General features: G+C 24.5%; 2 protein-coding genes across 3 annotated transcripts in view; both read right to left on the bottom strand.

The window, feature by feature from the left end:
- Positions 1-1,246: 1,246 nt before the first annotated feature.
- On the bottom strand, positions 1,247-10,443 carry LOC117176732. The gene is made up of 4 exons (XM_033366999.1): positions 10,261-10,443; positions 6,511-6,592; positions 4,761-4,932; positions 1,247-1,816 (listed from the first exon to the last, which is right to left on the bottom strand). Exons 1-4 carry the CDS (start codon positions 10,282-10,284, stop codon positions 1,321-1,323), a joined length of 774 nt encoding a protein of 257 aa, XP_033222890.1. The 5' UTR covers positions 10,285-10,443; the 3' UTR covers positions 1,247-1,320.
- An 8,719-nt stretch (positions 10,444-19,162) lies between these two features.
- LOC117177420 (ankyrin repeat domain-containing protein SOWAHB) overlaps positions 19,163-24,504 on the bottom strand; it is a 439,406-nt gene continuing 434,064 nt past the window's right edge. For both annotated transcript variants that reach the window (XM_033368091.1, XM_033368092.1), the window contains exons 13-15: positions 23,989-24,015; positions 22,405-22,556; positions 19,163-19,609 (exon numbers count right to left, since the gene is read on the bottom strand). In XM_033368091.1, the coding sequence (XP_033223982.1) occupies positions 19,328-19,609; positions 22,405-22,556; positions 23,989-24,015 (461 nt within the window). In that variant the 3' untranslated portion in view covers positions 19,163-19,327. The remainder of the gene's footprint in view (positions 19,610-22,404; positions 22,557-23,988; positions 24,016-24,504) is intronic.

Raw genomic sequence — 24,504 nt, 5'->3', positions numbered from 1 at the left:
TCTAAATTATTCAATTAATGATGTACCAATTTCAGATAGTTTAATTTTTAACAGATCCTTTCGAATTATTTATCCTTAAAATTTTCTATTCAAATATTTTTTTTCAATTTGAAATGATTTACTTATTTTAATCTCCAACTAAAAATCGGAATACAAAATAAGATTGCTTTAATATAATCTCAATGTTTGAAATTGTACAATTTTATTTTAATTAATTTAATAGATTAAAATTATGTGTGTGTGTGTGTGAGTGTGTGTAATGTTAGAATTTAATTAAGTAATTTTAATTTTAATCATTATTAAATTGAAAACTTACTAGCAAGGCTTTTAATATGAAAATTCGAAATACTTAATAACGGAAATGTCCTGATATGCTTTCTAATTGGAAACTTTCAAAATATTTCAAAAAATATATATTAATATAAACAATAAATATATAATGATATTCAAAATATTTCTCTTCCGGCGTTTTTTAAGTTCTCCCTGTTTTTCGTTGCAAGATGTCAAAAAATTATTATATTAAATTATCATAAATTAAACTAATTAATAAATTTCTGTAAAAAACCGCCTAAATCCTTAGAAATCTTTTGTGAAAATCCTTGAAATCGTTGGAAAAAATAATAATACATTTAAAAAAGTATAAATCACTTGAAAGCCCTCAATTATAAATTAAATTAAACCTATTCATTGAAGTTTTCTAGAAAAAAAAGTTTAATTCCCTAGAATTTATTGTGAAATTCCTTGAAATACCTTAAAATTCCTTGAAATTGTTTGGAATCGATAAGGATCCCTCGGAATTTAATTTACTTAGTTTTAAATCCTTTGTAATTTTTAAAACCTTCTGATATATTCGGAAATATTTTAAATTTCCTAAATTTTTATGAAATATGGGGAAACTGCTTAAAACATGAAAATTCTCTAGAATTCAAATGAAATTAAAATTAATCATTAAATTTTCAAGTGTTTGAAAATCCATCTCTTTTGTTAGAAAATTAATCTTTTTTCGTTAAAAATGTAACAGTCTGGTTAAAAATTAATATATTTTTTATGAGTTCAAATATTTTTGGTTAAAAATAAAAATATCTTTTTGTTGAAAATTCAACTTTTAGGTTGAATATTAAATTTCTTGTTGAAATATTGATTTGTCGTATCTGAAATCTTCAATAATCTTTTTGAATTTTATCCAGAATCTTAGAAATATTATATTTATAAAATCTTCAAAACAAATGAAAAATGAACCTAAAAATAAATAATTATATTTTTATTTTTATTAAAAATGGATTAAATTACATCACCCTAAAATAATGCACCCCACAAAAATTAAGTACTCGGTAGCATTTCCACATCTTGAAATTCAGTCGTTTTTTCATCATCTTTAGTCTCTGATACCATTTCCACATCACCAACATCACTAGAATTTTTTTCAGCTTTTGAATTTTGCATTCTTTTTTTATTTTTTTCATCCTCTAATTTTGCTTGATCTTCCGCAGTTTCTTTTTTACTCGGATCTGCATTTTTAATTTCTTCCTGATCGTTTTTATCTTTCATTTTATCGGATATTTTTTTTTCTTCATCAAGCAAATTTGCAGCCTCTTCTTTTTCATTACCAATAATTTCGCTGTCACCCTGAGCAAGAGATTTTGCCAAATCGTGAAGAATTGAAGTATTTCTTCTGATTTCTTGTTCCAATTCATTCTTCTTGTCCTCTTTTTGCTTGATTATTTTTGTCTCGTCTGGATGTATCGGTTTTACAAGACCTTTTGTTATCCTATAATAAACACTAGTACTGTCCCCTCCTCTAAACACAAAAGTAACCCTGGAATTTAATAAATAATGCAAATAATAATTTCTGTAGAAAAAAATAAAATATCATTATTTAGAAAATAGTGTAACTTTATTTAGCAGGGCTCGGATCGTGTGATTTTTCCGACTTTTATCAATTTTTTGGAAAAAAATGCGAATAATCGACTTTTTCCGTTTTTTCCGAAGTTCGTTACTTAGTTGCATTTTTAATTACAATTAAAATTCAAAATTATAAAAAGTTATACCACTTAAAATGAGAATATTGCATACTATATAATTTTTCATTAAAGCGTGAATACGTATTCAAACTTACAATTTTTTAATTTAGACACTTTTAAGTCAAAAACTTTTAAAATTGGTTAAATTTTAAGTCAATTATAGAATTCCTCTATATTAGCGTTTTTTAAAAAGAATTCTTAATTTGTTTTAAAATCTAAGTATTTTGTTGGAAATTCAACAATTTTTTTAAAAAGTCATCTTTTTTGCTCGCAAATTTAATTGTTTTGTTGAGAATTTGCCTTTTTTGAGAGAAAATTCATCCTTCGGATTTAAAATTCCTCTCTTTTGATAGAAAGTCCAAGTATGTGATTGTAAATGCAACTATTTTAATAAAAAATCATCTATCTTGGTTGAAAACGATGCAACTGTTTCGTTGAAATAAAAATTTGTTGTTGAAAATTCATCTTTTGGATAAAAATTTCAACAATTTGGATGACATTTTTTTCTTCCTTGATTAAAAAATCTTTATTTGTTAAGAATTCATCATTTTAGTTAGAGAAATCCTCATTTTGATTAAAAATTCACCTAGATTTTCCTTCTTTGGTTAAAAATGTATCTTTTTTAGTTTCAAATACAATTATTTGTTTAAAAATTCGTCTCTTTTGGTTAAAATATCAACTATTACATTTTTTGATGAGTATTTACCTTTCTACGTTAAAAATCTAACTATTTAGTTAATAATATGACAATCTTATTGAAAATTTAACTCTGATTGGATATAAAAATTCTTTTTTTTGTGTTAAAAATGCCATTGTTTCCTAAAATTTCGTCTTTAAATTTCAACTATTAGGCTGTTAATGCAACTCTTTTATTAAAAATTAATTTGTTCTTGTTCAAAAACATAATATTTGGCTGAGAATGCAATTGTTTTTGGTTGAAGCTTAATATGCTTGTTTTGAAAATTCGACTATTTCGTTGAAAATTAATTTGTGTAGACACACAATTCAAGTCTGGTTAATAATTCGATTTCGTTGAAAATTCAAAATTTTTGTTAAAAAGTCATCTTTTTGGGTTGAAAATGTAACTGACTTCCAAAAAATATCTTTTTTTAATTTAACTATTTTTTTAATTCATTTTTTTTTTTTGAAAATTCGTCTCCTTTGATTGAAAATTGAAATATCTGGTTGGAAATCTGTTTGGTTGGAAATATATTTCTTTAATTCAACTGTTTGATTAAAAAATAATCTTTCTTGAGTAGAAATGATCTATTTGTTGAAAATTCAACTTTTTAGATTGATAATTTAATTGTTTCATAAAAATTTTTTTTGTTTTGTTTCAAAATTCAATTCTTTTTCATTTTTTTTGTGTGAAAAAGGCATGTTTTTTGCTGTCGTAAATTCAACTTTTGTCTTGAGCGTTCGTAAGGCAAACGAAAAAAGAGAAAGAAAATTCTCTTTTTGAATTAAAAATTCAACGTCTTTACAAAAAATGAAACTATTTTCTTGATAATTCGTCTCTTGTGATAGACATTTCAACTGTCTGATTATAAATGCAAAGATGTGTTTAATTGAATCTTTGTTTAAATTCAACTGCGTATTTGGTTGAAAAATCAGTTTTTTCAGGCTCGTAATTCAACTGTCTTCTAAAAAAATCGTATTTAACATGAAAATTCAACCAAATTGTCAAAAACATTAAACATTCATATATTTTGTTTAAAATTCGTCTCTTTTTACTTATCTCTTTGACTTTAAAATTAAACTATTTGGTTGAAAATGCCTATTTTTTTATTAAAAATTTAACTTTTTTAACGAAGAAGTTTTTCTTGACTAAAAATGAACTTTTTCGTTAAAAATTAAACTATTTTGTTGATAGTTCGTCTTCTTAATACAAATTTCAAATATTTAATTAAAAATTCAACTATTTAATTGTTTTTTTTTTAAATTCGACTATTTAGTTGTCAATACAACTGTTTGGTTGAAAATTATTATTATTATTTTTTTAATTCAGCTATTTAATTTTAAATTATTCTTTCGGAAAGTGAAGTCAATTTTATTCAAAACAACTCGAATTTTTAACTTGAAAACTCAACTCTTTTCTAAAAAAATTCATCTTTGCGTCGAAAATTCGTCTAATTTGATTAAAAATTACACTACATTGTAAAAAAATGCAAGTTTTTTGCCGTCAATTCGCATCTTTTGTAGAAATTTCAGCTATTTGGATGAATATTTATCTCGCTTCGTTAAAAATGATATTTTTTCTCCAAAATTCAACTTTTCTGGTCGATAATTGAACTTTTATTCTAAAGAATTCATTTGTTTGTTTTGAAAATTCTGCTTTAATAACTTTAATAACTACTTGGTTGTAAATGCAACTGTTAAGACGAAAATTATTTTTTTTTTTTAATTTAACTATTAATACTTATTTGTCGAATAATTTTAAATTCAAAGTATTTAAAATGAATGTAAATTTTAATCTTTTCTCACTTGAAAATATGTAATGAAAATTGAGAATTTTAAAAGTTCAGAAAGAAACAATTTATACCAAGATTTGATATCTTTCAAACTCAACAATTATTATTTAAAAAATTGTTTTTTTTTGCATTACCTCTAAAAATTCGATGAGACTTTTTCCGAAATTGCATGCGACTTTTGTTAAGCTTTGTTGTTGGTCCGAGCCCTAATTTTTAACAGTAGTTCAAAATAATTAATAATTACTGTGCATGAATTGGAATTATTTACCTATCTAATTTTAGAGCTTCTTGTATATTTTCGATTTGAGCGAGGGAAATATTATAAAGAGCAGGCCATGGTATATATGTTTCGGGAACAGAAGACTTGCTTTTTTTGCCTTCTATGTATATAATATCGAGATCGCTATTGTATTTATATTCCACATCCCATAAACGCTTTACTGCAAAAATATATTATTATGTATTATTATCCTTCTTTTGCTTCAGGGTGGCCGTTGTAATGGAAAAAAAATTCCCGGTCAATTCCCGGGTTTTTCCCTCTTCGCAAACATTTTTCACGGTCAATACAATTTAAAAAATCAAACTATATATTCTAAACATTTTTTCATATAAAGTAATAAACAATAAACAACAAATTAAAGCATTCAAAGTGGAACCCTTGAATTCCAAACTTACAAAATTCAAGTTTAAAAGCTTTCAATATAAAAATTACTTACACGTATAAACTGGAAGGCACAACACTTTTCAAATAAACAATGTAAAATGAAATGCAAATAAACTGCAAAATTTAGAACTTTTATCAATTATAGAGTTCAAAGATTCAGATTAAGTTCCAAAAATATAAATCCATGTCAACATTTTCAATGGTTTAAATTAAAGAATCAAGCAATGAACTTTAAAAATTTTCAAAATTATATTATTTTAAGTAATTTTAAACTAGACACATTAAAGTTGAAAAATAATTTTGTTAACTTAACAGTTCTTAAATTAGAAGTTAAATTATTTTTATTTTAAGGCCATGTAATGAGTGGGTCATGTGGCCAGATTCCTACCTTACCACCACTTTTTTTATTTCCCAACTTATGATCACACAAAACGCCACATCGACTTGAAAATTTGGGATACTAAATAAGAAGCACTAAGAATGGTCCTAGATTTGTATAATTACGAAAAAAGTTTTTTGTTGTAAATAATTTTTGTTGCTTTTTTCATAATTATTAAATTTTAGAACCAGACCCACTTTTCTTAGTGCTTCTTATTTATTATCCCAAATTTTCAAGTCGATATGGCGCTTCGTGTGAAAATAAGTTGGGAAATAAAAAAATTGAGGGCAAGGTAGGAATCTGGTCACGTGACCCACTCGTCACATAGCCTTAAATAGTCTAAGCATCCTTCAAAAGCTTTAAAATTTTATTTCAAAATCTTGAAAGATCTAGAAGTGGTTTAAAATTTTTCCAAATTCAAAATCACTTTTTAATTTTTTGTCAGAACTTTTTAATAATTTTCAGAATTAATTGAATTTTTTCTATAGCTTTTAGAAAATCCTTCAAATTAAAAAAAAAATTAAATTTGATTTTATAAATAACAATAGAACACTTATTAATTGTAAAAATATGAGAGTAATATTAAGAGATATTTAGAAGTTTTAAAAAGATTCGAATTAAATTTAAAACTTGAAATACTTTGAAATATTTACAGTCGAATTTAAAACAAAATTAAAATTTTTGCAGATTCAAACAAAAAAATTTAGATTTTTTTTAAGAATTGTGAAAGACTACAAAAGAATAAAAATTTTCTTAAGCTTATTAGGAAAATTGAAAATAATTTTTCACTTTCGAAAATGATTGTAACAGCAAGTTTAATAAGATTTTAAGAGATTTAAAAAATGATCAAGGAAGAACATGTAAGATTTTAAGGACTAAATTTTCTGGATTTTCAAAAATTTAGGAAATTTAGGCCATTTCCCGGTTTTCCCGGTCCAGCGACCACCCTGTGCTTGTTAATATTTTATATCTTACCTTCGCAAAGTTCAATGTAGACATAAAATGCAATGGTGATTTTAGTCCCATCAGTTGAACCCAATTTGCTGATATTGTAATACTGAAAATACATTCAAAAAGATTAGATCAAGATTCGTGGAAGCGAATCGCCACGAAATAAAAAAAAGCTTTATTCAAAATCCTTATGAATTTTAAATTATGGATGTTTTCTTTATGTCTTACGGTGGACATAAATAAAAATAAAATTGAGCCAACAAACATTTTTTTCGATCTCAGAATTTATTTGATTAAAAACTCCTTTCTCAATCCTTGACGTTTCGGTGCCAATGTGTACCTTTTTCAAAAGGTTTTAACCTGAATTTCAGAAGTTAATTGAAACATCGGATTAAATTCGAAGATTGAAAAAAAAAGAATAACGATGTATTTTTGGAGATTTTCCAGTCAAAAGTTTTTTTCTAAGTCAATTTTTAAAAAGATGAAAATTATATTTTGAAGTCTCAAAAGTTAAAGAGACTAACTAGTTAAGGGCTACATTTTTAACCCTTAAAGGGCACACTTCCTCAACATTATATAAAGGGCATACTGGGTGTTAGGTAACCAAGGGTATTGAAACGTGTGGTGTGCCGACGGTATTGCATAGTTTTTTACAAGAAAATCAATTAATGATGTTAAATCTAACTAATTTGAGGAGAAAAAGGTTTCATAACAGTTTCTGAAATTTAAAGTAGTTAAAAAAAATTTTTAAATTACTTCTTTCACTCTAAAATTCATAACTTTTTAAGTTTTTAATATTTTTACTTAAAATTTTACCTGCATACTTCCGAGATATGGCGCTTCAAAAATCAAATTAGTCTTATAGTGATCGTTCCAAAAAAGCTATTTGTTCTAAAAAATAAAGCTTCAATTCAATGAAAAATGAAACACCGTACTTTGCATGTTTAAACTATTTTATTGATCTTAAACTGCGTATAAAAAATATAAAAATATAAATTATGTGAAAATGACATAGAAAAATAGGTTTTCATGTCATTTGTTAATCTGGCGCATTATGTTCCATTTTCTTGAATTTGGTACGTTTTGTTAAAGCGCAAATAAGTCGCTGGGTGTTTTACACCCAGTATGCCCTTTAGGGGTTAAAAAGAAGAAAATATATCGTAGTTAAGGACGAACAAAAATTGATAAATTGATCAATTTCATAAATAAAAAGATCGTTAATATTGTCGGTCGAAGAAAGGATTGATTTGGTTTCAAATAATTCTAAAATTCAAGAATCCGTATCTGGAATAATCATATATTTTAATCCTTTTGTGGATTCTCGGTGAAATTCTCAATGAGAATAAAAAAATAGGGGGAACCTCCCTAGAGTGGATAATGAAACCCAAATTGGATAATCATTAATCAGGATTATAAATAAAAAATATAATAATTTCAATTGTAATTTATGAACACATATAGTGTCGTAACTATTAATTAAAATAAATAAATTATTTTATATATATTAATATTTGTAATCAATGATTACCCACTGTACGTTGTTTCGGCCCGTAAGCCCCCTCCCCCCACACACAACATATTTAACGTAATTTTTGCCAATTAAACTTTTTTCCTGAATTTATTGAAGGATCATCCAAGAATAGTATAAGACTTTAATTTTCAGCCATAAAATATGGATTCTTCTTAAAAAATGGTAATATTTGATATTCTAATTAAAAAAGAGATTGTTATTTTGAATGAAAAATTTTTTAATTCAACTAAAACACAAGAATTTTTAACAAAATAGTTGAATTCTCAACCAAAGAGATTCATCTTTAACCAAATAGTTTCATTTTTAACAAAAGAAAATGAAATTTCTACTGAAGAGATAAATTTTTAAAATCAAAATGATGAATTTTCAACAAGAGTGGCATTTATGACTAAGAAAGATTTTTCAGTCAATAAAGAAAACATAATGTCATCTAAAATTTTGAATTTCAAAACCAAAAAGACGAGCTTTTTACAAAACAGTTGAATTTTCAACCAAGAAGAATAATTTTCTGTCAAAAAAGTCGGGTTTTCGATTAATTATGTAAATTCCAAACCAAATAGTTGAATTCTTAAACTTGAAAGATCAAATTTTAACCAAAAATGGAATAGTTAAATTTTCAATTAAAAAAATTGCAATTGAAAAAAAAACGAATTTTCTACAAAACGGTTGGATTTTCAAGCGGGAAATATAAATTTCCAAACAAAAAGTTGCATTTCTAGTAACAGAAAAGGAACTTTTTACTAAAGAGATGAATTTTCTAATAAAAATGACAATTTTTCAACAAGAATTGAAATTTTAACTCCGAAAGATTTTTCAGTCGATAAAAGAAAAATAATGTCACCAAAATTTTGAATTTCCAAACCCAAAAAGCCGAGCTCCATACAAAACAGTTGAATTTTCAACCAAACAAAAACATTAATTTTCTACAAAAAATTGCAGATTTTAAAATAATTATATAATCTTTGAACTAATTAGTTGAATTTTTGTCTTTGATAAGATCAACTTTTCACCAATATTGGAATACTTAAATTTTCATTTTAAAAAATCACTAAAAAAAATTCTAGAAAAAAGTTCATTTTTAACCTGAAAAGATTCATTTTAAACAAAAATTGCAACATTTGATATTTCAAACGAAAAATATTTTAATTTTAAAGAAAAACAGTTGAATTTAACTAATAAAAACGAATCTTAAATAAAAGGCTAGAATCATCAACGAAAACATATTAATTATCAATTAAACAGTTGGATTGTTAATAAAAAAATGAGTTTTCTACTAAAAAAGATGAATTTTAAAATACATGAAAAAAATGTAATTATAAGTTAAAAATGAATAAAAAAATGTGATGCCGAAATAAACAAAAAATAAACATTTTTATACCTTTTCAACAAAAATGAATAATTTTCTACCAAAAAAGGACCAATTATTAACAAAATGCAAGAATTTTCTACTAAAAATGATAAATCTGCAACAAAAGAACGAAACAGTTCAATTTATAACTTTTCAACGAAGTAGTTCAACTTTCGACAAAACAGTTGCAATGTCTAACAGAATGTTGAAATTTCTAGCTGAAAATACGAAATAATTTTTAAACCAAATAAAATAGTGCAACAAAATTGATAATTTTTAAGGGATTTCAAGAGAACTTTAGGTAATAAATTAAATTAAATGAAAATTCAAGGATTTTTAAAGATAATTCAGAAGATTTAAAGAAATTTATGTATTGAATCTCTAAGGATTTTAAAGATTTCTACGGTATTTTCGAGGTATTTTGTACAGTTTTTGATGTCAAATGCTAATAAAAAACCAAAATGAACAAAATATAACTTTTATTTCAGTATTTTTTTTTTTTTTTTGAGAAAAAGCTGTAATTTTAAACGAAACAAAAGTATTTTTTCAATTTTAATTTTGTATTGCCATTTAATACGGAGAACCGTAAACAAAAAAAGGTAGGATAATTTTGCTGTACAGGAAGATTTTTTTAATTCTCAAATTAAAATTTTTTTGAATCATTGCGACACCGTAGCACCATTTTTTACTTTAAAAAGTCATAAGAGATTTTGATTTATAATCAAACGTACGTTTTTAGGTTATGTTATCTAACTTAAATCAAAAGTTCAATACTTTTTTTAATGTCTGTAAACTATTCAAATAATTATGAGTCTGTCATGTAAAAAAGCCTATATTTTTTTGTTTTGATTTTGATGCAACTAGGGAGAAGTAAATAAATATTCTGTATACTTACACTTGGATGACACAAATCGTACATTTTTTGTCTTCTACTTTTTTAAAAATGTTGTTATGCAAATCTTAATTGATTTATTTCACTAATTCACACAAAACTTTTCGTACAAATTCCAGAAAATAATCCTTGCCGGGCCATATAGAATTTTTCGTCTAGAATAATACGGATCTTAGGAACCCTAGAATAGTAGCGCATATGATCGCTAGATAGCACTAACTACTTTAATCAAAGTCCCGCGAAAATTCAACTGGGATAAATAAAAAATTTCTTTTTTTATACAAATTAATAATAAAAGTTTGCAGTTTATAGTGCAAAGTTCGTTTTTTCATAACATTCTCTATTTTCTATACCAAATAGTTCAATTTTCAACTACTAAAAATAAATTTTGATCCAAAAATGAAATGGTACAATTTAAAATATAATAAATAAATTTTAAAACAAGATTAATTTTCTACTAGAAAGACATTTTTTTTAATAAAGTACATAAATTTTTAATTAAGCAGTTGAAGTTTCATCTGGAAAGCGTAAATTTTCAACAACAACAAAACGAATTTTCAACAAGATTGCTAAATTTTCTACTATAGACATTAATTAAAAAAAGATGATAAATAAAAATAAAGTTCAATTTTCAAAGAAAGAAATGAATATTTAACTAGAAGTGGAATAGTTCAATTTTCAGGTAATGAAATTAATTTTTAACAAAAAAAAAAAAGGAATTTTCAACGAAATTATTAAATTTTCTACCATAGAAATGAATTTTCGACAAAAATATAAATTTTTAACCAGAAATTCAACAGCTGAATTTTCAGATGAAAAATGTAATTTTAGGAAAGAAATGAATTTTCATCTAAAAAAAGATAAATTTGCAACCAAAAATAGATTAGTTAAATTTACATTAAAAAAAAAATATATTAAAAAAATTCCAACAAATCATATAAATTTTCAACCGAAGACATTAATTTACAGAGAATAATAATTTACCAACAAATATGAGTTTTTAATTAAATGCATGAATGTTCAACCACATAGCTGAATTTCCGACTAAGAATATACATTTTAACACAAAAATTAAATAGTTTAATTTTTAGTAAAAAAATAATTTAAAAAAAGTTTCAAAATTTATTTTAATTATCAATTAAAAAAAAGGACATTTTCAAACAAAAATATGAATTTTTAAGCACATCATTACCAAAAAGACGAATTTTGAACCAAAAGAAATATACTTTTTTTACCAAAAAAGAAAACGAATTTTTAACAAAATAGTTCATTTTTAAATGAATTTTCAAGTAAATAATTTTACACAAAAAAATTAATTTTTATCTAAAAAACAAATTAATTTTCTAAAAAAAAAATAACACTATTTCAACAAAATTCATAATATTTTAACATTTAGTTCAATTTCCAACTAAAAAAAATAAATTTTTAACCATAAAAGTAAGTTTATATTTCAATTAAAAAATAACTTTCAACTAAAAAAAGTGGGAATTTCCAAAAAATAGATTAATTAACAGTAAAAAAAAGAATAATAATTTTTAATCAAAAATGTGAATCTTCAAACAAGAAGAATACTTTTTTTACCAAAAACACGAATTTTCAAGTAGAAAAAAATTTTTAAACTCAAAAGATAAATAATTTTGAACAAAACAGTTAAATTTTTAATGAATTTTTAAGTAAATAATTTTATACCAAAAAGGTGAATTTTCAGCTAAAAAAAATTATTTTCTACAAAAAAAAACAACACAATTTCAACAAAATTCATGATATTTTAACTGTATAGTTCAATTTAAAACTAAAAAAAAATTTTGCTAACCAAACAAAAAACGAATTTTCAACAAAATAGATACATTTTGAATTTAAAAAAAAGATTTATTCACCAAAATAGATGAATTTTGAAACACGACAAATAATTTCCAACAAAAATAGGAATACTTCAATTTACAACTAAATAATTTAAAACAAAAACTGCACCCAAATAGTTAAAATTTTAGTCAAATAAATTAATAATTCGATAAAAAAATAAGAATTTTTTAACAAACTGTTTATCTTTCAATGAAAAAGTCGCATTTTAGACGAAAAAAGTTAATTCTCATCGTAAAATTTTTTAGTTGGAATTTCAACCAAAAAAGATTTTCAATTTAGAAGCGGTGAATGAAACCAAAAAAGAGTTTTAACTAAAAGTGAAATAGTTAATTCGTCATTTAAAAAGCAAATTTTCATTAAAATAGTTAAATTTTCAAGAAAACAGAAGAATTTTTAACCAATCAAATACATTATTAACAAAATATTTCAACTTTTAAACAAAAAGTTGAATTTTTAATAAAAAATAGTTGAATTCCACCAAAAAATTTTAATTTTCGCTGAACTTTGAGATACTATAGGATAAGGAATGCAAATTATTGTTTAAAAGTACAAAATGGTAAAATATAGAGATATATTTTCAATCAAACCGATAATCACAATCGGGAAAAAATACACAAAATATATTTATCCTCTATTTACAATGACTTTTGCAATTCACTAAAAAATCTGGCATTATCTAAAATAAATATATATTAGATAAACTGCATCATTTTTTACAACATTATAACAAAATAATGCAAGAAATAATATCATATAAGCAAGAAAGGCAAACAAAATACATTTATGTAGCCTCAGCTTCTTTTTCCACTTCCAAAGTATAAAAAATACCCACAATTTTAACGAAGAATCAAATAATAAAAATAATAACCTACACCATTTACAACACAACATTGAAAAATCGATAAAAAATTAAATCACTTTTAATTAAAATCTAATTTACGATAATTTTGATCATGTCATAAATAATAAAAATATAATAATAATAATAATAATAATAAAATAATAAAATAATTAAAATTCTTAAAATGCCGTTTCGTCTGAACAGGATTCTTCCATGTTTTTAGATCACATTATTTTAAAATAATTAATATTATTGCTTGACAATTCTATAAGATTAAAAAGTAAGTTTTAACTTAAGACTCACTTTTCTATTTATTTGGAATTTGAAAGCACCAATTGAAAGGAACAGTAAGCAAATTTACAGAAAATGATGTTTTGCTAAAATGTCGAATTATACTTTTTTTCGTAATTTGTAACCAGCAGATCAAGATTTCAAAAAAAAATCTTAAAAAAAGGAGTTTTTTATTTTAAAAATTTCAAAGAAATTTTGAAGGTAGATAAATTGAATTAAAAATACATTTTTAGGGGTATTTGAAGGTATTTTAAGAAATTTTAGCAAATTTGAGGGATTTAATTGTATCTCCAAGAATTTCAACGATTATGAGGGATTTGAACAGAATTTTTTTTAGAGAAATTTAATAGATTTTATGGTATTTAAACGAAATTCTAGAGAGCTTTAGGAAATAAAATACATTTTATTCTAAAGATTTCCAGTTATTTAAAAAGATTTCAAAGAATTATAAAGGATTAAAAAAATTTCGAGGAATTTCAAAAAAATGCATGAGCTTTTAAATACTTGAACAGATTTCAAATTTTTTAAAGGATTTCCAAAGAAGGAACTTTAAAAATATCAAAGATTTTAAATTATTTCATAAGATTCTAAAGAATTTATTGAACCTCCAAGGATTTCAAAGATTTCTAGTGATTTTAAAGGGGCTTTAAATATAAATTTAATGAATAAATTAATTTTTAATTTATTTTAAAGAGATTTCAGATAATTTCTACTTATTTGAACGGATGATTGCGATTTCCAAAAATTTCCAAAATATAATTTACAAAATTCCAAAGAATTTTAAAGATAATTTTGCAAGGGTTTTAAAGATTCAAATGGATTTTATGAAATCCATTTAATACAAAAGATTTACTCGATTTTTAAGAATTTTCAAAAGATTTGAGGCACGATTTCAAGAGGTTTCTAGAGAGCTGCGGAAAATGAATTAAGTGAAGTTTCAAACGATTCCTAGCGATTTCAAGTATTTAATTAAAAAATTATAAGTATTTGAAAGAATTGATTGAATCTTCAATGATACTAAAGATTTCTAGGGGTTTTTTATTTAATTATTATTAAATTATTAAATAAATTTTATTTCAACAGATTTAAAAAAATTTGATGTTTTGAAAGATTCGGAGAAATTTCTGGAATTAATAAATTTCAAGGATTGTTTTAGAATTTTGTAGAGTTTCCGATGATTTAATGGAATTTAAAAACATTTTTTCGGGATGTTACCAATTTCAATAAATTTCTGGAGAACTTTAGAGAATTCATTTAATTTGTGTTATTTTCAAAGGATTTAAAATTATTTCTACAAATTTCTAACTATTTAATTTTTGTAAAATAATGATAGGCCCCTACTAATTTTTTTATAATAATTTGTCGTAAGGGCAATTTTTAGTTTTTCATGCAATTCGCATAACATAAGGCATTCCAAAAATAAAAAAAAATGTTTTTGAAAATGATAGCATTTCAATAACAGACAAATTTTATGTTAAAACACAAGTGAAATTTTGTAATTTGTCAATTAATTGAGTAACATTCCAATTTTCTTGATATTTTTCTTTTAAATTAATTTGCAGGTTCAAAAATACTAAAAAAAAGTAAAATTTGTAATTTTGAGGGAAAAAACAACATTGGGCGCAGTTGCTTTTTGTAATTCACAGGGTAGCCGCGAAACTTTGTTTTTGAAGTTTCCTACTATTCCCCGATTTCTCCTTTTCTCTGACTATTGAAGACCAAAATCCTCTGAATCAAGAATATGTGTTACGTATTTAATATAAAATATTTTATCAAAAAAAATTAAAAAATTTTTTATTTAAATTAATAATTTTTTTCTTTCTATCCTTTTGAATTTAAAAGCTTTCCAAAGAATTAAATGAAAATTAGAAGTATTCCAGGCGAATTTAAACGAATTTCAGATAAATTCATAAGACTTCAGAATAATTCAAGCTGAATTTAAAAGAATTCAAATGAATTTAATTTAGATTAATTTAAAGGAAATAAAAAGAACTGGATGGAATTCATAAAGATTCAAGGTGAAAAAAAATTTAAGTGACTTGAAAACAAAGATATTTTAAAAAGTGATTGAATTCTGTTTGAAATGAGTTTAGACAAATTCAAGAGAATTCAAAAGAATTTAATGAAATGTCTAAGAATTCAAGGAGAGTTTAAAAGACTTCCGGATCAAATAATATAAAATTAATTAAATATTATTAAAAAAAATCCATCGAACTGAGTAGAATTGAGTGACCTTAAAAAACTACAGGGAATTGAAAAAAAATTCAAGAGAATTACAAAGAATTCAGGAAAAATTAATAAGAATTCAGTGCCCATTCCAAATAAATTCATATAAATTGCAAGACGAAAAAATTGAAAGTTAAAAAATCTCTTGAAAACTTTAAAACCCTATGAAATCCTTCATTTATGGTGAATAAATTCTTTGAAATCTATTAAAATTTTGAAGTTCATTACTTCAAAGTATTTTCAACCCTTTAACATCCTTTTTAAATCATTGAAATCAATTAAAAATTCTGCAGAAAATGAAAACTTCCTAAAATTTTTGAAATCCCTTGAACCTTTTGATAGATAAATACTTTAAAATCATTAAAATTCTCGAAAATCTTACAAAAGCCATTGAAATCTTTTAAAATTTCAAAATCTGATAGGTTCTATTATCCCATATCTTCCGAAATTCTAGGAAATTCTTAAAAACTACAGAAATTGGTTTAATTCCCTTTAAACCATTTAAATACTTGCAAATCTCTCGAAATTCATTGCAACTTTGTACAGCTCTTTCAAATTCCTTGGAATTAAAAAAATGTACTAAATCTTTAAAATCATTTCGAAAACCTTTAAATTATTTTAATTGGTTAAGAACTCCCTGAAATTTGAAAACAAAAAGTTAAATTATTTGAAATCCCTCAAAATTATTGAAAAATATGAAAAATTCGTAGGAAAATTTTAAAACACCTCAAAATATTTCAAATCCTCGAATTTTTTAATATCTATTGAAACTTTAAAAGCTTTTGAAAATTCCTTGTGAGTTTTTTGTGTCATAAAATATTTCAAATCCTTTGAAATACGGTCAGACTTTTGAAAGCACTTAAAAATTCCTTGAAATTATTAAAAATATAAAAAAATATTTAAAATCATTGGAAATATTCTGAAATATGTTGAAACTGTTTAAAGCTCTTAAGTATTCTTTGGAATTTAAAAATAGCCCTTAAATCTTTGAAATTTTTGTATTTTCAGATTAATAAATTTTTTTAAATGCCTTGAAAATTGCTTGCAATTAAAAAAATACCATACCATCTTTCAAATATTTCGAAATCATTTAATATTATTGAAATCTATTACAAATTTCTTAGAAGCTTTAAAAATCCTTCGGAACTTTTTAAAGCTATTGCAAATTTCTTGGAATTTTTAAACAAAATATTGAAAATTTCTTGGAATATTTTTAAATAATACACAATATTTACAATCTTTTGCAATTTTTTAAATGCCGTAGACTTTATAAAGCTCTAGAAAATTCTTTGGAATTCTAAAAAATACTCTCAAGTCTTTAAAATCCCTTCAAGCTGATTAAAAAGTATTTAAAAGCGTTTTGGGATCTTCAAAACTCATTATGAAAATTATTTAAATTTATTAATAATTCTTTGAAATCTTTTAAAATACCCAGAAATAATTAAATTTTTTTCAAATCCCTTCAAAATTTTTAAAGCACTTAAAAAAGCATTGGGATTTTTGAAAATGCCGTAAAATCGTTTAAATCATTTTGAATCTCTTAAAACTATTGAACTCTATTAATAATTCCTTGTAATCTTTCAAAATATCCTAAAATATTTAAAATCCTTCGAAACTTTTTAAAGTTCTTGAAAATTACTTGGAATTGAAAATTACTCTAAAATCTTTTGAAATCCCTTTAAAATACTTAAAGCTACTAAAAATTCATTTGAATCTTTTAAAACACCCTAAATTATTGAAACTTTTAAAGTTCTTAAAAATTACTTGGAACTAAAAAAAAATACCACAAAATACTTTAAAATTGTTAAAAACTTTTTAAGCCCTTAAAAATTACTTAAAACTAAAAAAAATACCCAAAACTCCGCACAATCTATTCAAATTATTAAGATCTTTTAAAAATTCCTTGAGACTTTTTAAGATATCCCAACATTTTTCCAATTCTTTGAAATATTTAAAATCATTTAACATTTTTTAAAGTTTAAAACACCCTATAATATTTAAAATCTTTTAAAACTTTCGAAGCTCTCAAAAATTACTTGAAACTAAAAAAACACGCTATAATACTTTAAAATTCCTTTAAATTAATGAAATCCATTTAAATTTCCTTAAAATCTTTTAAAATCTTCCAAAATATTAAAAATTCTTTGAACTATTTCGAAACCTTTGAAACATTTTAAAGCTCTTGAAAATTGTTTGGAAATTAAGAAAATACCCTACAATCCTCAAAATCCTTTGAAATCCCTTTGAAATATCAGAAATTTATTTAAAATTCCTTGCCATCTTTCAAAATATCCTGAAATATTTAAAACCCTTTAACATCGTTAACAACTTTTAAAACGATTAAAAATTACTTAAACCTAAAAAATATACAGGAAAATCTTAAAAATTCTTTGAAATCTTAAAATATTCTAAAGTATTTCAAATACTTTGAAATATTTCGAAGTATTTAAAGATTTTAAAAGCCTTTGAAAATCCCTTGGAATTTTAGAAAATCTTTTAAAATGCCCTAAAATATTTCAAATCCTGTGATTTTTGTAATCCCTCAAAACATTTAAAAGTTCTTGAAAATGTCTCGTAATTTTTTTAAATACCCTAAAATCTAAGCAAATTTGTTTGAAATTACTTCAAATTATTGAAATCTATTAGACATTCCCAAGAATCTTTTAAAATACCATCTAATATTTCAAATCCTTTGAAAACCTTCAAAATTCTCTGAAATTTTTTTAAGTCATTGAAAATTTCTTGAAATTGTTAAAAACGTTCTCAAATTTTTTTAAATATCCTAAAAAAATTTCAAATCTTTTGCATTTTTCTGAAATCATTTGAAAGTTTTAAAAACGCTCGAAAATTCAAGAGAAAGAGAAATCTTTAGAAAGCGATTTCAAAAGATTTCAAAATATTTGAAATATTTTAAGTTATTTTTAATAATTTCGAACAATTTTCAAAAGTTAAAAAAAAATCAAGGGGTTTGAAAAGATTTCGAGGATTTGAAACATTCTAGGGAGCTTTAAGATTCCAAAGAGTTTTTCATTGATTTAAAAAATTCGAAGGTATTTCGAAAGGGTTTAAAAATTTTAAGGGTAAAAAATTTCGTAACATTTTCGAGTATTTCAGTAATTTTAAGGTATATTAAAGCTCTCGAGGTATTTTAATCAATTATCCAGGATTTCTGGATATAATAAATTTCATTGAATCTCATGGGATTTTATAATATTTTAATTGATCACCCTTAATTCTTATTAATTTATCTTAGATTTTAATGAATAATAATTATAAAAAATCAAAAAACTTCCACCTATTTCAGTAAACTTCTAGTGAATTTAGAAGTATTCGATCAAATTTATAGAAATTTAAGGTGAATTAACAAAACTAACTGGAAAATAAAAAATAAAAAAATATGAACAAATTATTGAATTTAGTACGTTTAAAATGAGTTTATAGAAATTCATTAATTAAATTAATTAAATTCCTCACGAATATGCCCTGAACCTTCCTTGGAAACCTTCCTGAAAAATTTTCGGAATTTTCCGAAACTTACATGGTAATATTCAGGAAAACTTCTGTGCTTTTCGGGAATAATTTTTCATTTTATAAAGTGACTTTATCTTAAAAACTGCCTAAAAAATTATTCGAAAAAAAATAAAGTGACTGTGTAGCAGCCCTGATTTCTTTTGCCATTTTTTCTTTTCAGAATCCCTGATTTCCAGGTTTTCCCAGACCTGCGACCTCCCTGAATTCACACAATTTAAAAAATCGATTACCAACTAAATATTCTATTTTATCTAGAAGCGAGAAATAAAAAATGTAGAGTATTTGACTGATCAGTTACAAAATAATCGAATGGAAATTTTACAGCTGCGCGGAACCACGCCAAGCGGAATCGAAACCGCAAGCATTGTCGGAATCCGAGTCGTTTTGCGGATTCGTGGCTGTCGTAGGTGCAGTTGAAATTGCGGAAGATGGTCGTCGAATCTCGTGTCTTTGTCGATAATTCAAAACCTTTCCCTGGGGCATTGGTGTGCTCGGTTGGCTGGCAGTATGTTGATTTCTCAAGGAATTAAAATCCTGGGCTCTTCTACTCCGACGCTTTTTTATCCCATATTTTGGCGGTGGCATCAATTTATTCTCAAGCTGTAAAATATCAAGTAATAAATACCGAAAATAGTGTACATTCTTTTCGGTTGAAAACTCTATAATTTTTGGGTTAAGAATTCATATTTTTTGGTTCAACATTGAATTATTTGCTTAAAACTTTGCAATAAATGTATTAAAAAGCCATACTTCTTGCTCGACTTCTTGGTAATTTTGAGTACATTTTTTATCATGTAGTATAGAAATAATTTTATGTTTAGTCCTGATTCAGTTGTCATTGTCGTGTCTTCAATTAAACCTTTCATTTTTTAAATCTACTTTAGTTGCAATATTTTGAATCTTTAATATGAATTGTATACCAAAAAAGATTAATTTTACAAACAAAGTTAATTTTATACCAAGAAATATCATATTTTAAAAAATTAGTTGAATTCTCAAAAAAGAAAATTAATTGGTAACCAAACAGCATTTTAAATAAATTAGATACATTTTGAAAAGAAAAGATAACTTTTTAACAAAATACATTAATTTGTAAATAAATAAATAAATTTTTAACCTAAAAGATTAATTTTCTATCAAAAGATGCATTTTAAATAAAATTCATGAACTTTCCACTATATGGTTGAGTTTTCAACTAAAAAATATATGTCTTCAAGTAATTAGTAGAATTCTAAACAAAGAAAATTATTTTTTAACCATACATTTGCATTTAAAACCAAACAGTTGAACTTTAAAAAAAGAGACGAATTTATTAACCAATTAATTAAATTTGCAACAAAATAGTTTAATTTTAAAATAAATAGCTGGATTTTTAACGCAGAATATCTATTTTTTATTAAAAAACAAATTTTCAATAAAATCCATAAAATTTCTACCAAATAGTTGAATTTTCAACTAAAAAAAGATAAGTTTACAAACACATATCGAATAATTAAATTTTCAGTTAAAAAAATTAATTTTCAATGAAAAAGAACGAATTTCAAATAAAAAATATGAATCTTTATAAAAAAAAACTTAATTCAAAATAAAATAGTTGAATCCTCAACCATATCACATAACCTTTTAAAAGAGTTGAAGTTTTAACCGAGAAAGATTTTTCAGCCAAGAAAGAAAACAAAATGTCAAACACATTGTTGAATTTTCAAGTTAAAAGTTGAATTTGCTATAAATAGTAGTTGAAATTTTAACTGAAAAATATAAATTTTTAAGACAAAGTCGATTTTTTACCAAATAGTTCGATTTTTTAAAGAAATAGATAAATTCGCAACCAAATAGTTGAACTTTCAACGAATAAATAAACTTTCAACCAAGAAGATTAACTTTATATCGAAAAAGACGAAATTTCAACAAAATAAGAGAATATTCAAACATACATTTGCATTTTTTACCCAAAAATCAAAATTTTCAAGCCAAAAAGATAAACTTTATATAGAAAAATGAAATTTTCTGCATAAAAGTTATTTTTTAGTAGTTAAATTTTCAATCAAGGTGATTAATTTTTCACCATAAGAGATGAATTTCTAACAAATTACGTACATTGGAACCAACTTGTTAAATTTTCAACTAAAATCTTACGAATAATTTGCAACTAAAAAAAAATTCCAACAAAATAGTTAAATCTTCAACTATTAAAATGAATTTTTTAAAAAGTAGTTCAACTTTCAAGCAAGCAGTTGATTTTTCAACCAAAGTATATGAATTCTCAATGAAAAATGTAATAGTTACTTTTTCAGTTAAGAAAATTAATTTTCTACCAAAAAATATAAATATGCAATAAAGTATATGCATTATCTATCAACTCGTTTTATTTTCAACTAAAACCAATCAATTAAATTCCAATAAAAAAGAATGAATTTTCAACGAAAATAAGTCTAGCTTCAACCAATAAAATGATTGTTTAAAAAATATTTCAACTTTCAACGAAGTATGTGAATTTTCAAAAAAACAAAAGAATGAAAAATTGAATAGTTGAATTATCAATTAAAAACGACCATTTTTCAGCTAAAAATGGATTGGATAAATTTTCTACCAAGTTATTGAATTCTGAACTAAAACCTATAAATTAATTTCCAGACAAAAATAATCAATTTTCAACAAAATGGTTAAACCTTCAATCAATAAAATAAATTTTTCACAAATTAGTTCAACTTTCAGCCAAGTAATTGAATTTTCAAATAAAAATTATCAACTTTCAGCCAAAAATGAATTAGATACACCTTCAGTTAAGAACATTAGTTTTCTAGCAAAAAATATAAATCTGCAGCAATCAATTAATTTCCAATAAAAAAAGAATGAATTTTCAACAAAAATAGTTAAAGTTTCAGCCAATAAAATGATTGTTTAAAAAATAGTTAAACTTTTCAGTAGCTCAACTTTTAGCCAAGTAGTTGAATTCTCAACTTAAAATGATCAAATTTTAGCCAAAAACGGATTGTTTACATTTTCATTTAAGAAAATTAATTTTCAACAAAAAAAAAAAAACAATTTTCAACATAACAGTTAACTTTTAACGTTCAACCAACTAGTAGAATTTTTTACCAAAATATATGAATTCTGTACCAAAAATATAATGTAGTAGATTTTTCGTTTAAAATAAATGAACTTTAATATAACAAACGTTTCTTATTGGGTTCTATTAATATACAGTTCGGATATAAGTGAAATAAAAAACAAGAAAAAAGGGAGAAAAGGAATTTTTTGAAAAAAGGGTATAGGGGAAAAAATGTGAAGTCTTAAATTGAATCTCTTGAAGGAGACTTGTTTACAATACAGTAAAATCATAGGATTTTATAGAAATAAATAAATTTGTAGTAAATTTTTCGAAATGTGAATACCTGAATATTATCCGCAGAACCCCAGGTCTTGTGAATTTTCTCGTTGTTACTGGATGTGTTACTGGCCACACCCAGGAATTGGCTGAAGGCCTCTGTCGTACGTTTCACGCGAACGTTCAATGATCCAATTCGTAGGAAACCAAGATCTTTCTCTGTGTGTTAAAGAATCATTTTATCGCGACTATTTCCATAAGAAAGAGAATGGTTTCTAGTTCTCGTGAAAAACGTAGAATTATACAAACTAAATCCTTCATTCTCCCTTATTTTATCTTGCAATGAACACTTAAGGCTCTTAAAATGACTCGGGGTTTGGCCAGATTCATAAATACGTCTACAAGAATGCATTGTTTAATGTAATATTTTAACCACATAATCTAAAGGCAATTATACGGGCCGGAACAGAGAGATTTTTTCGAACTATGTTCTTGTTTTGTTTAAAAAATATTTTTTCATTGAAAACTGAGTGTTTTGCGCCTGTATAATGCAACACGCTCTCTACTATGTATGCCGAATTGCAGGCAGTCTGTTGCAAGTCCCGTAAAACCTGCAAGTAACGTGTTTTCGTTGTTTCGACTAGTATATAATATAAAAATATAATACAATAATAAATAGTACATAACAATATTTTATGATACTTTTTCAAAAATATGTACTATAATACCCTCCATTATTATAAGTAATTACTTTTTATTATTATATTATTATGTTAGATATTATATTATAATATTATATATTACTCTAACATTTATCGAAAAAGCTCTCTGTTCTGGACGGTCTATTTGCCCTTAGATTATGTGGTTTGAATATAAAATTACATAATGCATTCTTGTAGACGTACTATGGATCTGGCGAAAACCCAAGTCGTTTTAAGAGCCTTAAATTTTCATACAATGGAAATATTCAAATATTTCTCCCAGAGCAATATAGAAACTTTTTAGACTTTAGTTTATTATCCACATTCTTAATATTAGTTCCCGCCGTTTCATAACTTCAATTTTAAATGACCGGTTTTATATGAAATCTGCAAAAATCTGCAAAAATATACGAATTTCTTTTATTCTATCTGTCCGCAATGGTACAATTTAGAGTAAGAAATACTCATTTGTTATTAAGTTAATAACAAAAGAGTAGTAAGGCTTTTCTTCTTCGAAAAATACAAAGAATTATCCAAATATTTCTGGAACCGCACACACCGCACTCACCGCAATCAACGCATACACCGTACACACTACATACACCGGACATACCACACACTCGTTCTCGCACACTCATCCCTTTGTATTTCCCAAAGAAGAAAATATTTTTTTAAACATTTAAGCGCAACTTGTTGGTAATTGGCACTACATAAACTATTTTCCGAAGCAAAAATAATAATTTTAAGGGAATTCACTTTTTATTTATTTATTTTTTTAATTTTTAACTTTAAACTTTAAAGGATTTTAAAGAGCGTAGATTGCACTACAAGCTGCTTAACAGAAAATTAAATTATGTCAGACTTGCCCGACTTAATATGAAATTGGTCAAATAATGATTAATTTGGGAATCCATAACTAGGAAAATCAATTGGCAACTTCGGTCTCTTACCTGCATGCTTTTTCCTTGCTTTTATTTCTGAAATAAAAAATAGAGATTATTTTCAGAGAAGGCTGAAGAAAGCGAATTAATTAATAGCGAAGCGAAAAAGGGATTAAAAAAGAAACAAACGCAGTAGTTGCATGATTAATTAGTTTGTTAATGCGTGTGTAAATTGATTTTTTTATCTTGAACAAAGTCCAAAAAGAGAGAAAAAGTTCATTACCCATGACATTAATTATTCAGAGCGATTAATTATTAACGAGGATCTTCATGTTGAATTTTTAAAGTTACTGGGGTCTTGGGAGATTAAAATATCAAGAAAAATAAACTCTACACGGAGATGAGCTAATTTTAATTAAATTTGTTATTTAATTAGCATTCGGATGATTGCTCTGGCGCCTTAGCGACTTTGTTTAAAAGATAATCGCAATTCTATCTTTGTTTCGTTTCACACAGTATAAAAAATTTAAATAAGAGTTAGGGTCCCCCAAAAAATGCGCTTTTTAATTTTTCAAAACCTACCTA

The sequence above is a fragment of the Belonocnema kinseyi genome, chromosome 7, assembly GCF_010883055.1.
Source record: "Belonocnema kinseyi isolate 2016_QV_RU_SX_M_011 chromosome 7, B_treatae_v1, whole genome shotgun sequence".
In the NCBI taxonomy this organism is placed as follows: Eukaryota; Metazoa; Arthropoda; class Insecta; order Hymenoptera; family Cynipidae; genus Belonocnema; species Belonocnema kinseyi.
This window is presented reverse-complemented; position numbering and strand designations above follow the sequence as displayed.

Coding starts and splice junctions, on each gene's coding strand:
- LOC117176732 (XM_033366999.1), bottom strand. CDS start 10,284: ATGTACGATTTGTGTCATCCAAGT. Junction 4,933..6,510: donor CTACATTGAACTTTGCGAAG/GTAAGATATAAA, acceptor ATATTTTTGCAG/TAAAGCGTTTATGGGATGTG. Junction 1,817..4,760: donor GAAGCTCTAAAATTAGATAG/GTAAATAATTCC, acceptor ATTAAATTCCAG/GGTTACTTTTGTGTTTAGAG.